Genomic DNA, 13,747 nt, shown 5'->3' with positions numbered 1-13,747 from the left:
CAATGTCAAAGCTTTGACAGAGCATTGCTGAATCTTCCAGAAAGACGGGCAGAAAGCTGAACTCAGTGAGTAGATTGAAAGTAGCTGGTTTCATTCTTAAAAATACTTGCTTATATACGTCATCAATGACAATGAATTTCAATACTGTTGAAAAGATTTTTATCACATTCTAGCAAAATTTTTAAAAAGGGTAGTGTTAAAACATTCTGACCCTTTTAAAAAATATGCTTAAATACACATCAAAGCTGTGGATGGACTAAAAAATTAACTTCTAAAAAAGGATGTGGTCATAATAAAAAAAAGAACATTTTTATACATAGGATTTTATTTTGCACTGCTATAACAATTTCATTATAGACCAAGGGAGATAAAAGAAAAAGGGTAAAACCACCACACTGAGTAAATTACTAAAGCTTTTCTACATTTAACAGGATTTTCCATCTGGTAGATTTATTGTCATATCCCCTTCAAAACAGACAAGATGCTTACCATATTTTAAAGATTATAGGTTGCCACTGAAAGAAAAATTTTACACAGTTCACTGTACATCAAGGTTGAAAAACTGTCCTGCATGAAAAATAGAAATCATGTGAATAAAAGGAAAAGAAAACATTATTGTTGAAAGAAAGATTAAAGTCCTCGAAACGTGCCATCTACACGTGGACGCTCGATCCTCCTGGAGTCACTCGGGTGGAGGAGTCCTTGCTTCTGCCCAGCTCTCTCATCATACTGTGTTTCTACCCAATGGGATACATTAAGGCAAACAAATCCTTCTCTGAAGAGGTCTTACAGAAACTGTGGACAAATAGCAAACTTTTGGCATTAAACAGGTTAACACACACACAGCCTTTAGTAATAATGTACATTTAAGCATATTTCTCTTGGACTAGTGACAAGGAAAAATGAACATGCTTGTTAACAATGTCAAAAAGTTTTAAAATCAGTGTCCAAGCAATTCCTAATGATGCTTCTGTAGCTTTAAGCTCTAAACAGTATAGAATTTATGCAAATGCATTAAAGAATTCAAGCTTGGCAAATTACACCCAAGCAGGTTATTAAACTATATATACAGAAAGTAAATGATAAATACAGAATTAAAAGAGTCCTTCTGTTTTCCTTAGAGCCTTGAAAACTGACAAACTTTTGAGGACAGTTCTATAATATTAAACATTAGGTAACCACGCGTGTGGGGAAACCTAACTCCACAAACTGATTTAAAATACTCAGTATGACTCTGTAGTGTTTCATACAATTCAGTTCGTTGGTAGGGGCACGAGACAACATTTAACAAAAATAATCACATCAATTGACCTAGAAATCAAATGCAAATAGATATGAATACAATCTCCAAAATCTGTCTTTTTAAGTGAACATTAACCATTTATTCAAAGTTATACAAGAATTTGAAGGATTAAAGTCTTCTGTGACATAAAGCCATTTCAAACAGTTTCATGTCTCAGCGGAGCAGGAGGAGAGGGTGAAAGGATAGGTGAGCAGCCCCTTTCGGGCAGCAAGGCGAGACAAACAGACTCAACAGCAGCCGCCCCCGGCCTGCTGTCCTCCCTGGCTGCCTGCGTGTGTGGCATTGGTAGCAGCATGCTGAGGGCCAATTTTAATGCCGTTTGCCTGCAATAAAAGAGAAAATGATAATATAAAGGTCGAGTTTAAGAAATCCTCTGGTTTCTTAATGATACAGTATTACCAAACAACTAAAATATATTTTTAAAACACATCTATTAAGCAAATTTTTGGCAACAATTAAGACAGTATCTCTCAGGGAATGTTTCTTTCTTTTAAAGTAATACTGTGGAAATATTCCTGAAGACAATTCCTTATCATGGTCAGGTACTAGGTTAACAAAAACCGGAGTGCTGCTTTTAAGGGAATTCTCACAATGGACAGACTGTTTAAAACAAAAGCATTAAAGGAGGAAAACGTGCAAATCTTATGCCGCTCTCACACAGCGGACAACCTTTCCTCTAGACAGCGTTTCTGCTCCATGTTGAATCAGCTGTACAGGCTAAGGGCACATGAGTGTTCTGTGTCATCAATAATTTCTATGATCCCCAAAGACATGGCAGCTTGCCAGGAACCCACACACAGAGTGGTTCTTTCATTCATCAAACTCACACTTATGTCTTAACCCTCACTCCCTCAAGTGGATTTTACCTAAAAATACAACGCACGGAGAAAAGTAATACAGTAGCTTCAGAAATTAAGCTCTTAAGGAAACTTGACGTCACAGTAAATCTCAGATTTATAGTGCTTGGCAGTTGTTCTGCAACAGTAGTAGCCTTGGGGTTTCTGGCACTGGCTCAGTATTGACAGCAGCTGATGTGGTTTCTTTTCGCTCTTTTGACTCCTCTTTAATAAAAAGCATGCCCTATGGCTCATTGGTTTTGCCCCCTCTGGGCTGGTAGCAACTTCTTGAGGAATCAAGGAGTCAGACTTGGCAGTAGGCCAAATAAATCGCACGGCCTGTTGGCTCCTGACAGCACGTTACAATCAAAGCCGCACCAGGCACAGTAAAGCAGTCAGCTACTATATGAAACCAGACAGACACGATGAACGTGCCCTTTTTCATAGAGGCCCAATTACTGTTCAATTTATACGGCATTAGTCTCCGAACGGTGTCGCCGCGAAATTAACTCAAGCTCTACTGCCATAGAAACTTTATCACTACAGATTAAACTTTATCACTACAGATTAAAAGAAATTGAAAAATCAAGTACTTTTTGGAAACCTTGGGTGAACTGTTGCTTGTTTTAGCAAAGAATATTGAGGCAAATAAAAAGAGCCTCTTGTGTCCTGGCCAGGAGAGACACACATATAATGTCCTTCCAACACAGGGCCTTCCTCACTGCACCTGGGGGAGGTAGAAGGGGTCTTCTCTCAGAAGCAAGAAATCCTAACATGGACTGGCAAAAACATTTATGTAAAAGTAATATACCCTGTTCACACAAAAATTCTAAAATAAATAAGGATAAATGCACAGTGGGGATTTAGGTCAAAATGATGGCTTCTGGTAAACACTCTGAATTATTTGCTTCAAATTTTTATATTTTATCCTAATCATGTTGATCAAATCTGGCTCAGAATATTTTACAAAAAGAGAGAAGAAAAGCTACCCACAAAAACCAAACAACCAGCGCCAACTGCCAATTACATGTATTAACTCAGTCTCCTGAAAACACGCTATGCTGAACTGGGAGTAATTTCCAAATTGGGCATCTCCCTCTTCCGCACCAGACACCAGAGAGCATCCTGCACTAGGAACACTGCACATGCACATTTACACACTAGGAAATTATTCCCCAAAGCAGGTGACACCACATGGATGTGTGGATCAAAGTGGATTTTCTTCTCTTTGGAGGATTTCTATTATTTTGCACTGCTTGCAAAAAATGGATAGGGTCACTTTAATCGGTTTTCATAGATAAACTGATGCTTTACAAAACATAAAGATTCAGCTATTAAACAACATACAACAAACTTTCAGTTACATGATGATAAACTAATGTTTAAATGACAGCATAGATCCATTTTAGGGATTTTTAAAAATATAAATTCTTGACTCCAAGTAATTAAAATTAAATTCTAGATTAATTATTAGCCAATTATATGTTTATACCTCATTATTAATGTCAAAGACTCCTTCTTGGATTTTTTCATAAATTTCTTTTGCTGTATTAATAAATGCCTGAAATATAAGATAGAGAAGTTAAATTATTTAAAACCACATAGTAAAAGAACATTATATAAAAAGGTCTATAAAATATCACAATGTTCAACATAAGAAAATCAACCAATGTAACACATCATATTAATAGAATAAAGAACAAAAATCATATGGTTGTTTTAATAGATGCAGAAAAAGCATTTGACAAAATCCAACACCTTTTCACAATAAAAGCATTCAACAAACTAGATATTGAAGGGGACTTCCTCAACCCGATAAGCCACATCTAAGAAAACCCAGAGCCAGTATCAGACCCAGTGGTGAAGTGTGAAAGCCTCGCCTAAGATTCAGAACAAGACGAGGATGTGTGGGAACCAACACAATCAGTCATAAAGTGGAAACAATACACCTGTTCACCAGCTGGTGAATGAAAACAAAATGTGGTGCAACTCATACAACGGAATAATATTCAGCCCTAAAAATATAAAGCGCTGATTCATGAGACAAGGTGGATGAACTCTGTGAAGTAAAGTAAGCCAGGTATGAAGGGTCACACAGTACGATTCCATTTACGTCAAACGTGCAGAAGAGGTCAACCCACAAAAGGAAAATAATTATTGGCTGCCAGGGATTACACGAAGGGAGGAATGGAGTGATGAAAATATTCTGGAAGACAGTGGAGATGGTCGCAGGACTCTGAACATACTAAAATCCACTGAATCATACCCTTTAAAAAAGGGTGAATTTTATGATATGTGAATTATATTTCAAAAGAAAAAAAATCATGGCTGGGGAAAGGGGAGACCAAAACATAAGAACAGCACACATGTGAAAAACACATCAACTAGATAAGCTGCATAGACACCCATGATGTAACTAGCTTATTCCTGGAGGTCACTGTTCCACATAGTATGCTGTTTGCCAGACAACGTGTTACTTAACATACAGTTCAGGGGGGAAAGGATCAAAGGGTGCTTATTAGAAAGAGATAAAGGCAGTTCAACTTCTATGTCATGTTGAATCAAGTTTCATCCTTTTCCCATGTAGCATACTACCAAATTAATTCAGAAACAGTTTATATTTATGTTAAGATAAGATATTTTACACATTATTCCCAGTGCTACAGAAGATGTATATAAACTCAGCTTTTAAACCACCAGATTTGAGAGATAATAGTGTTAATATTATATTCAATTAGCAGTCTATGAAAACTCATAAAAGAAGGTTGTTCTCCACTACTACTGAATCAGACAATTCAAAATTTAAAAAGTAAACAGGTCCACGGAGCAGAACACATCATACCTTCCATCTTTTCTACACTGGAAACAACTGACTGCTGAACTTGCCACCAGAGCTTTTGTTTCCTAATTAACAGGACTGATATGTTTTCACCTTTAAAGGCCTTATAGCTCCCCAGAGTAATCAATCTCCTGCAGCTCAATTACTGCACCAAGAACACACCAGTCGGTGCCGGGACGTGCGCGACAGTGGCGGGGGCACAGAGGTATGAATATGCATCAGCTCTAAGTGGCTGATCGAATCATCAGAGAGGGTCATGAGAACTTGCAGCAAAATAATGAGAAGAATTAATCACTGCAGATTCACAAGGCACTCAGGAAACCAATGTGCTTTTCATGTGTGCACACTGGAGTTAAAGTGAAGGAGAAATTGGCTTTCAGCCAACTATGAATTGATTCACATTCCTCAAAATGGAGGTTATCCTTATAAGTAAGGGAAAACCTAACTGTATTTCCAATAACATGTCAATTACAGTGATGGCGGGGCTAACCAAACATTGAAAGTCAACAGATTCATAAATTCACAGGGTTGGAATCCTTTTCAGGGGCACCCACACTGTGTACGTTTCATTAGAACATCAGACAGAATTACAAGGTCACATAAATGAGCTATAACTTCATATAAACAAGGATTTTTATTATGAAGATCATTACACATGCCGATGGATGTAAATACATTGACTTTTTTGCCAATCTATTGATCAATTACTTAAAAAACTGGCTATCTTAAGATAGCTACATTTTTATTTATGCTAAATTTTCTAAATCACTATTAATTTTATCACTTAAACAGTACGTTAAGCAAGCACCTTCAAGAACAGTTGTACCCAGTGGACGTAGGATGTATTTTATATCTGAAAGATATGCAGTTAACTCAATTATAATTAAATATAACAGTTATCTTTTATAATTCCCATCATCTCAATGAAATACTATTTGGACAATACAACATTTACTTGTCATCCAACTCTGATTACATATTAAAAACACTGAAATAATATTTTCCACTTCTTTCAGCACATTATAGAGAGCATACTATATAAATGGATTGGTTCATTTACATCATAGCAATGATTAATAGTTAATTTATATTACTAAGTGATTAATGATTAATTTTAACGATACCTTAAGAGTTTAAAATCAATGTAACAGATGTAGGCAGTAGTATACTCTTTTATGCACTGAAATTGAGTTCCCAAATATAATGACACTTTAACCAAATACTGTTAAGGTTTAGTAGAGACAAAACAAAACTTCTAAGAGAAGAGCCTTGTCTGTCACAGACAGTAACTGTCCACTAAAGCTGCAAAGCATTTCAAAACTCAGGAAGACAAGAGATACATATCTGTTATAATAATTGACTAGAATTTTCTTTCATTGCTCATTTCACTCCAGTCACTAAAAATCAATCTCCACATATATTTTCCTTTTTTTAACTGGAGGATAATTGCTTTACACTGCTTCTGCTGTACAGCAGCGTGAATCAGCTGTATGTATACACATACCTTCTCCCTCATGAACCTCCCTCCATCCCTCATCCCACCCCTTCATATATATTTTTTAAGGAACAGATGTAATAGTCTGAAATACCTCTAGAACACAGAAAAAAAAAAATCGAAGTAATTAACATAAAATCATTACAAAGCCTTTACACCAGGCTCATGTTTTGCCTTTTATTTTTTTTTCAGTTGCACTGCATAGCATGCACAATCTTAGTTTCCTGACCAGGGATTGAACCCGGGGCCCCGGCAGTGAGCGCGCCAAATCCTAACCATTGGTCCACCAGGGAACTCCCTAAAGCTTATGCTTTAATAGGACAGTCTTAAATTGAAATTCCTTCCAATTTTAGACATCATTTTAACTAGTTTTACTTTTTCTATTCCCCAGGCTACTGAAGCAAATTATGAAAAGGAGGGGAAAGAAGACTGGCAAAGTGAGTGAGTGAGAAGGGTGTGTCTTGAGTGGCCGGTGGGGATGTGCATGCACAACATTGGGGACCAAGCTGCACTCTGGATTGGCTGCGGAGCCATGGGCCTGTGCAGACCAGGCTCACAGCTCCTGATGGAAGAGGATACCTGTTGACCAAGATGGCCCAAGTCATCAAGGAGAAAGAAGCTCAGGATTTAACATAAAACAAAACACATTTTTGAAATACCTTCATCATTCTTACAGATTTCAATGTTACCAGGAAAAGACTGTGTAACAATTAACTTATCTGGAATAGTTATTTCCTTATTCTCAGAAAAATGAAGCAAGATGATGGCAGAACTCCAGAAATTTTTCAGCACTGGTTAATTAACATAATACTTTGAAAACATGACATCCTAAAGATCATTGCAGCTTTCTGTGACACATTAAGTCAGAACCACAAATGTTACATTCATCTCTATTCCATGTTTCAAATAGTCGAATATGAATAAATAGGTTACAAGATAGGAAAAAAAAACCAGCTGAGAAACTGATGTGAAAGGATTTCATTAGGCCTGTGAGACAATCCAGGCACATCCATGGTTAAGAAGTATAAACAGATTTCCTTGCAGCCAACCTACCCTGGCGAGGCCTGGCCTCCCATGCAGCGCCCATGCCGGCACCTGAAGCCCAACTCTCTCCGTTTCCCATTAGCTCTCAGCTCTGCTCTCTGATTAATTGCCGTGTCCAGTTCCTTACCTTTATTAGCCATTAACTGCCTTCCACTTCAGACACTAATCTTTCAACCCCTGGCAGTAGTTACCTGAGTGATGCTTGATAATACCTTGCCTTACTGAGGTTAAGTTTTCAGGGACTTCTATAGCAAAAATTAAAATATACATAACCACAAGAAATAAAGTGTATATCCCACCGACCACCTGGCCTTTATCCAAGGGTGAAAGTGAAAGGGAAGTTGCTCAGTCGTGTCCGACTCTTTGCGACCCCATGGACTGTAGCCTACCAGGCTCCTCCGTCCATGGGATTTTCCAGGCAAGAATACTGGAGTGGGTTGCCATTTCCTACTCCAAATTATCCAAGGGTACCTACTCCATTGTTGACTGAGCTGGTACTTCTCGGGGTATGGATGAAAAGGTTCGGGGATAAGGATGATGTAGATAGATACTACTGCTGCTGAACTGAACCAGGTTAGTCAAAAGGATCTCAGCACGAGTGCTGATATTTCAGCTGCAGATGCAGGAAACGTAAATGCTCTGCCCTGACTGACAGAGGGAGGGTGTGTGCAGGGCAGGACGGGGGCAGGGCCGGCTGTGGACAGTGCGCCCAGAGTGCCTTCTCAGCCAGCAAGAGGGAGCACAGACAAAGGGGAACACGGAATCATGGTTTGTTTTCATTAGGGGTTTTACAGTTTTTAAGGCAAAATATTGAAAATAAATTGTCTATAACAGTAACATTTAAATTATTTCCTTGTGTAACATGCTGCCACCTGGTGGCTAGATAAAAGTTACAGCATCTGTTAGGTGAGAATTCAAAATAAATAGAAGTATCTCAGTGGAAACAGTGTCAGACTATTTTTTTGGGCTCCAAAATCACTGCAGATGGTGACTGCAGCCATGAAATTAAAAGACACTTACTCCTTGGAAGGAAAGTTATGGCCAACCTAGATAGCATATTCAAAAGCAGAGACATTACTTTGCCAAAAAAGGTTCGTCTAGTCAGGGCTATGGTTTTTCCAGTGGTCATGTATGGATGTGAGAGTTGGACTGTGAAGAAAGCTGAGCACCGAAGAATTGATGCTTTTGAACTGTGGTGTTGGAGAAGACTCTTGAGAGTCCCTTGGACTGCAAGGAGATCCAACCAGTCCATTCTAAAGGAGATCAGTCCTGGGTGTTCTTTGAAAGGAATGATGTTAAAGCTGAAACTCCAGTACTTTGGCCACTTCATGCAGAGTTGACTTGTTGGAAAAGACTCTGATGCTGGGAGGGATTGGGGGCAGGAGGAGAAGGGGATGACAGAGGATGAGATGGCTGGATGGCATCACTGACTCGATGGACGTGGATTTGGGTGAACTCTGGGAGCTGGTGATGGACAAGGAGGCCTGGCGTGCTGTGATTCATGGGGTCGCAAAGAGTTGGACACGACTGAGCGACTGAACTGAACTGATCTCAGTTTTACTTAGACATCCAGAATAGATGTTGAAGGGCAAAGTGCCCTGTAAAATAAGCGACTCTTTGGTTCTCCCTGAGAACTGGGAAAAGGAACTAGAGTGTTGCTGAATTCTCATCTCCATTGCTTAATCAATGCCATGGACAATACTGGTGTTCATTTGCCAAAGCTTGTATTAACCCATATTTACCAAGTATTTACTGTATGGGTCGGTAACTATGCTAAGTGATTTACACAGGTTCTCATTATTTCTGAAAAGAAGTTCAAAATATGTGTAAAAATGAGGAAGTTAATTTTGTGGGTTGAATCTGTACCTGTAAGCTTGTTAGCAGAACAGAAGGTGGGGCTCTGAAGCAGGCTTGGGGATGGGTGTCAAAGGCCAGTGTCGCCTCTTACCACATGCGACCTCTCTGTAAAACGGGGGCCACGACGATGCCTATGCCACAGACTTGTTGGAAGAAGAAGGTTAAGCACTGAGACCAGCGCCTGGCTTGTAGGCAGACCTTGGCGCAGCTCCCACCACCACAAGGATATGAGGGCAAGATAGCTATGGGAACCACAGGAACAGCAGGTACATAGCAGCAGAACCCCTGGTGAATTAAAACATCCTGATTAAATAAAACTAAGTATCGAAAGGTAAACTAGCAACACATAATGTGTACACAGTGAGCCCTCAAGAAGAAAGTGCGCTAAGACTCTGGTATTATGCAGAGATAGGACAGTCTTGTGAAAAGGATATCAGACTAGAATTCAAGATGGGGCAGTTTACACACGAAGCTTCTTCAAATCCTGTGACTGATTCTGTCTGCTTTCGCTTCAAGGGGAGAGGCCTCCCACACACAATGACTCCTGTGTTTCACAGACACCCCCCGCAGGGGCCACCCCTCGGGGGATGAGTGAGGAAGGAGGCGGCCACTGGCAGGAGAACCAGGGCACAGCCCCCATTCCACAGTAGAGCCATTCTGCTCTTCTTTCCTTCATCTAGTTTCCTGTGTTCTATTAGAAGACAGAACAGCTGCTGGATCTACTGACCTGTAATAATTCTCACTGTACAAACACCACAGACTGAGCTGCAAAAGGAGAAACGACTTGCCCAAGAGCAGGCAGGCAACACTGGAACAGAAGCAGGATGAAGATCCTGCCCACATTTATCCTCTTTTTATTACGATTTCTTATCTTCACTACAACTCAAAGGAATTTTCATTTATTTTGCTTACATGGCCATTAAAACTAAACATAAAAAGCACACACTTCTCGTATCCTTAAAAAAACCTTCTAGCTAGCTAGAAGTTGTTTTGGATGGCTAAGTTTGTTTCTGTGTTACTTATAACACAGAGATATATTTAATTCTGTGGTTAATTTAGTTCTTCCATTCAACAAGCATGCTGAACACCTGAATTATACCAGGCACTGAGCATGCAGTCGCATCCTCAGGTACATGCATGTTTTGATCTCAAGGATGTGGTAACACAGGACAGATGCAAACCCAAGATTGGAACACAGCACAGAAACTTCCACAACAGTTGTTCAGAAGGGTAATGTGGCATGACTGCTTCTACTGGTTAAAACAAAAACAAAAACAAAAAACTGTCCAGAGAGAAAGCCCTTTGAACGAAGGCCTGAAGGATAAGTAAGCTCCCACTCATTTTTTAGAAAAATCAGGGGAGGAAAGACCACCCTGGACATAGGGGCAGATTTTAAGCTTAGTTAACGTGGAAGCTGGGGACAGTGAGCCATGGGAGATGAGGATAAAGAGGTACCCAGGGAACTCTTAAAAGTGAAGAAGTCTGGGGACAAAATCAGAGGGTAATTTAGAGGAGGAGTTAAGAGGAGGCAAGGCTGGTGACAGGAAGGCCAGTAAGGAGTTTAGGACAATAATCAAGGTAAGAGGTGAAGGCCTGACAAATTGTAACAGCGGCAACCAGAATAGAAAGCAAAGATCAAACTTAATATCTTCTCTTGAGAAATTAATAGGACTTGATAAAGAACAGGAATAAGATGATAAGATGTTTAAGGATGACTCCATTTTTGGCTTAAGTGACTGAGATGGAAGGGTATATCGTGAATCAGGTTTTAAGGAGGGAATGCAAAGTGTATTTTAGACACATGGAACTCTACCGCTGATGGGAAAGCCTTGAGAGCTGGTGATCTATAGAGTTGTGTGAATGTGTAAGTGTGTGACATGCACATAGCAGCATGACTGTCTTCAGAAATGTCTAGCTCCCCTGGTTTAGAAGTAGAGAAACTGGATGTAACTTTGAAAAGTTAGTCTGGTTCTGATCATTCCTGAAGTTCCCTAGGATGATGGCCAAACAGGGGGGTGAGGGGTGGGGGGAGTGGGGGAAAGAGGAGAAACCTTCTAATCTTTGGAAGGGGGCAATAAACATTTATTACACTAAACCCCCCTAGAACGATGCTGGAAACTTGCTAAGGTCAGGTCAGATTTACAGTGAAAAGCCCTGTGGAGAGTACATCATTCGAAGTGCCAGGCTGGATAAAGCACAAGCTGGAATCAAGATTGCTGGGAGAACTATCAATAACCTCAGATTCGCAGATGACAACACCCTTATGGCAGAAGCGAAGAAGAATTAAAGAGCCTCTTGACGAAAGTGAAAGAGGAGAGTGAAAAAGTTGGCTTAAAGCTCAACATTCAGAAAACTAAGATCATGGCATCCAGCCCCATTACTTCATGGCAATCAGATGGGGAAACAGTGAGAGACTTTATTTGGGGGGGAGGGGTGTCCAAAATCACTGCAGATGGTGACTGCAGCCAGGAAATTAAAAGACACTTGCTCCTTGGAAGAAAAGCTATGACCAACCTAGACAGCATATTAAGAAGTAAAGACACTATTTTGCCAACAACGGTCTGTCTAGTCAAAGCTATGGTTTTTCCAGTAGTCATGTCATTGATGTGAGAGTTGGATTATAAAGAAAGCTGAGCGCGAAAGAATTGATGCTTTTGAACTGTAGTGTTGGAGAAGACTCTTGAGAGTCCCGTGGACTGCAAGGAGATTAAACCAGTCAATCCGAAAGGAAATCAGTCCTGAATATTCACTGGAAGGACTGATGCTGAAGCTGAAACTTCAATACTTTGGCAACCTGATGCGAAGAACTGACTCACTGGAAAAGACCTTGATGCTGGGAAAGACTGAAGGCAGGAGGAGAAGGGGACAAGAGAGGATGAGATGGTCAGATGGCATCACTGACTCAATGGACATGAATCTGAGTAAGCTCTGGGAGTTGGTGATGGATAGGGAAGCCTGGTGTGCTGCAGTCCATGGGGTCGAAAACAGTCGGACATGACTAAGCGACTGAAGTGAACGACCCTGTAGAACTCACGACACTGAGTACAGGCCTAAGGGGACAGCAAACCCCTCAGTTTACACCCACATTCCAGCTCTACGAAACACCTGTTCTGCCACTTGCAACACAGCCCAAGGCAAGGAAGGTGTCATCTCATTTGGAATTCAGTCTGTAGATCTCCAAGTACCAGGAGCAGACACCAGTATTAACAAGAGGCCTTGAAACTGGTCTTCTTGGTTACTGAAGTCTTATCGTCACATGCTTCCCCCCAAGACACAGAAATCCACTGATCCTTCAGGTTAGATGTCCTGGCAGATTACTACAACCTGTCTCTGGGTTAGCATGCTGTGTTTTCAGTTATCATCTTGGCTCTTATCTTTAGTACTTTAGCAGCTAAGTCAGGAATTTCCAGCCCTGATTTTTCAATAGTTTAAGATATTTTTAATTACTAAATTTTTGCCTCAATTTTTTTCACATTTATGTATTTTTCCTGGTTTCCCACAAATTTCCAATCTTAACTTTAAGCAAAACTGATGAATATAGGGAAAAATCACCCATCAAATGTCTAAGAGACTGGGAAGAATATCTGACACAGTGACAACAGTTTGACAATATTTCATTGACAACACCATCACCTTTGGGTCCTAGAGGGAATGCAATAATGTCAAGTTTTGGTAATTACAACTCTGAGAAAAATAAATTTTAGTGTAGAGAGGAAATACAATGAGAAAAACAAGGTAGGAATTAACAGAAACAAATATATCACTTCTAGAGCATTTGGACATCTTTAGAAAGTTGGCCTGCTGCTTCTGGGAAGGGGTACTTTCTCTCGCCTGCTGTAATCTTTGAGGCAGTTATTCCTGGGTCTATAAAAAACCCTTTCAAACCACAAAGACTCCAGGTAACTACCAGAGGGAGCTCCCAATCGAACGATAAGCCAGTCTATTCATCAGTGTTTTCAAGAATCTCACAGGTTTTAGAACACTTAGGGCAAAGAAGGTTTTGGACAGAATTCTACCTACAGATTAACAAGTGGGACCAAAGCAGAAGTTGACTAAAGACTGCAGTGAGAGGAGAAGGGCTAAAGAAATTAAGGAAATACTTAACCATCCACATTTACCTACTGTGTGGGGAAAAGACTGTGCTAGATATCTGGAGATGCCAAGATAAAAAGATGGTCTAGGTTTTCAAGGAATTCTGTCCTTATGTTGACCCAGTGTGAAAAACAAGAGTCATGACAGAGTCATGAGAGTGTGAAGATAAAGCCATGACCAGAATGACACAGGAATGAATAAGCACAGAGAAACAAGCACGTAAGAGGGACTGTGTGGATGGTGGGTGATGGTGGAAGGGGCGGGGTGTGTGTGTGTGTCCT

The 13,747-nt window shown here is 40.1% G+C and overlaps 1 protein-coding gene across 4 annotated transcripts in view; it reads right to left on the bottom strand.

Annotated features, from left to right (window-relative positions):
* Nucleotides 1-307: 307 nt before the first annotated feature.
* The window catches only part of RAB2A (RAB2A, member RAS oncogene family), a 72,584-nt gene continuing 59,144 nt past the window's right edge, over nt 308-13,747 (bottom strand). For 3 of the 4 annotated variants that reach the window (XM_005215451.3, XM_005215452.3, XM_010812024.4), the window contains 2 exons: nt 3,632-3,700; nt 308-1,626 (listed from right to left, as the gene is read on the bottom strand). In XM_005215451.3, the coding sequence (XP_005215508.1) occupies nt 1,531-1,626; nt 3,632-3,700 (165 nt within the window). In that variant the 3' untranslated portion in view covers nt 308-1,530. 4 annotated transcript variants of the gene reach the window in all.

This window comes from Bos taurus, chromosome 14, assembly GCF_002263795.3.
Source record: "Bos taurus isolate L1 Dominette 01449 registration number 42190680 breed Hereford chromosome 14, ARS-UCD2.0, whole genome shotgun sequence".
Taxonomy (NCBI): Eukaryota; Metazoa; Chordata; class Mammalia; order Artiodactyla; family Bovidae; genus Bos; species Bos taurus.
Note: the sequence above shows the minus strand (reverse complement) of the source record. Positions and strands in the feature narration are given on the sequence as shown.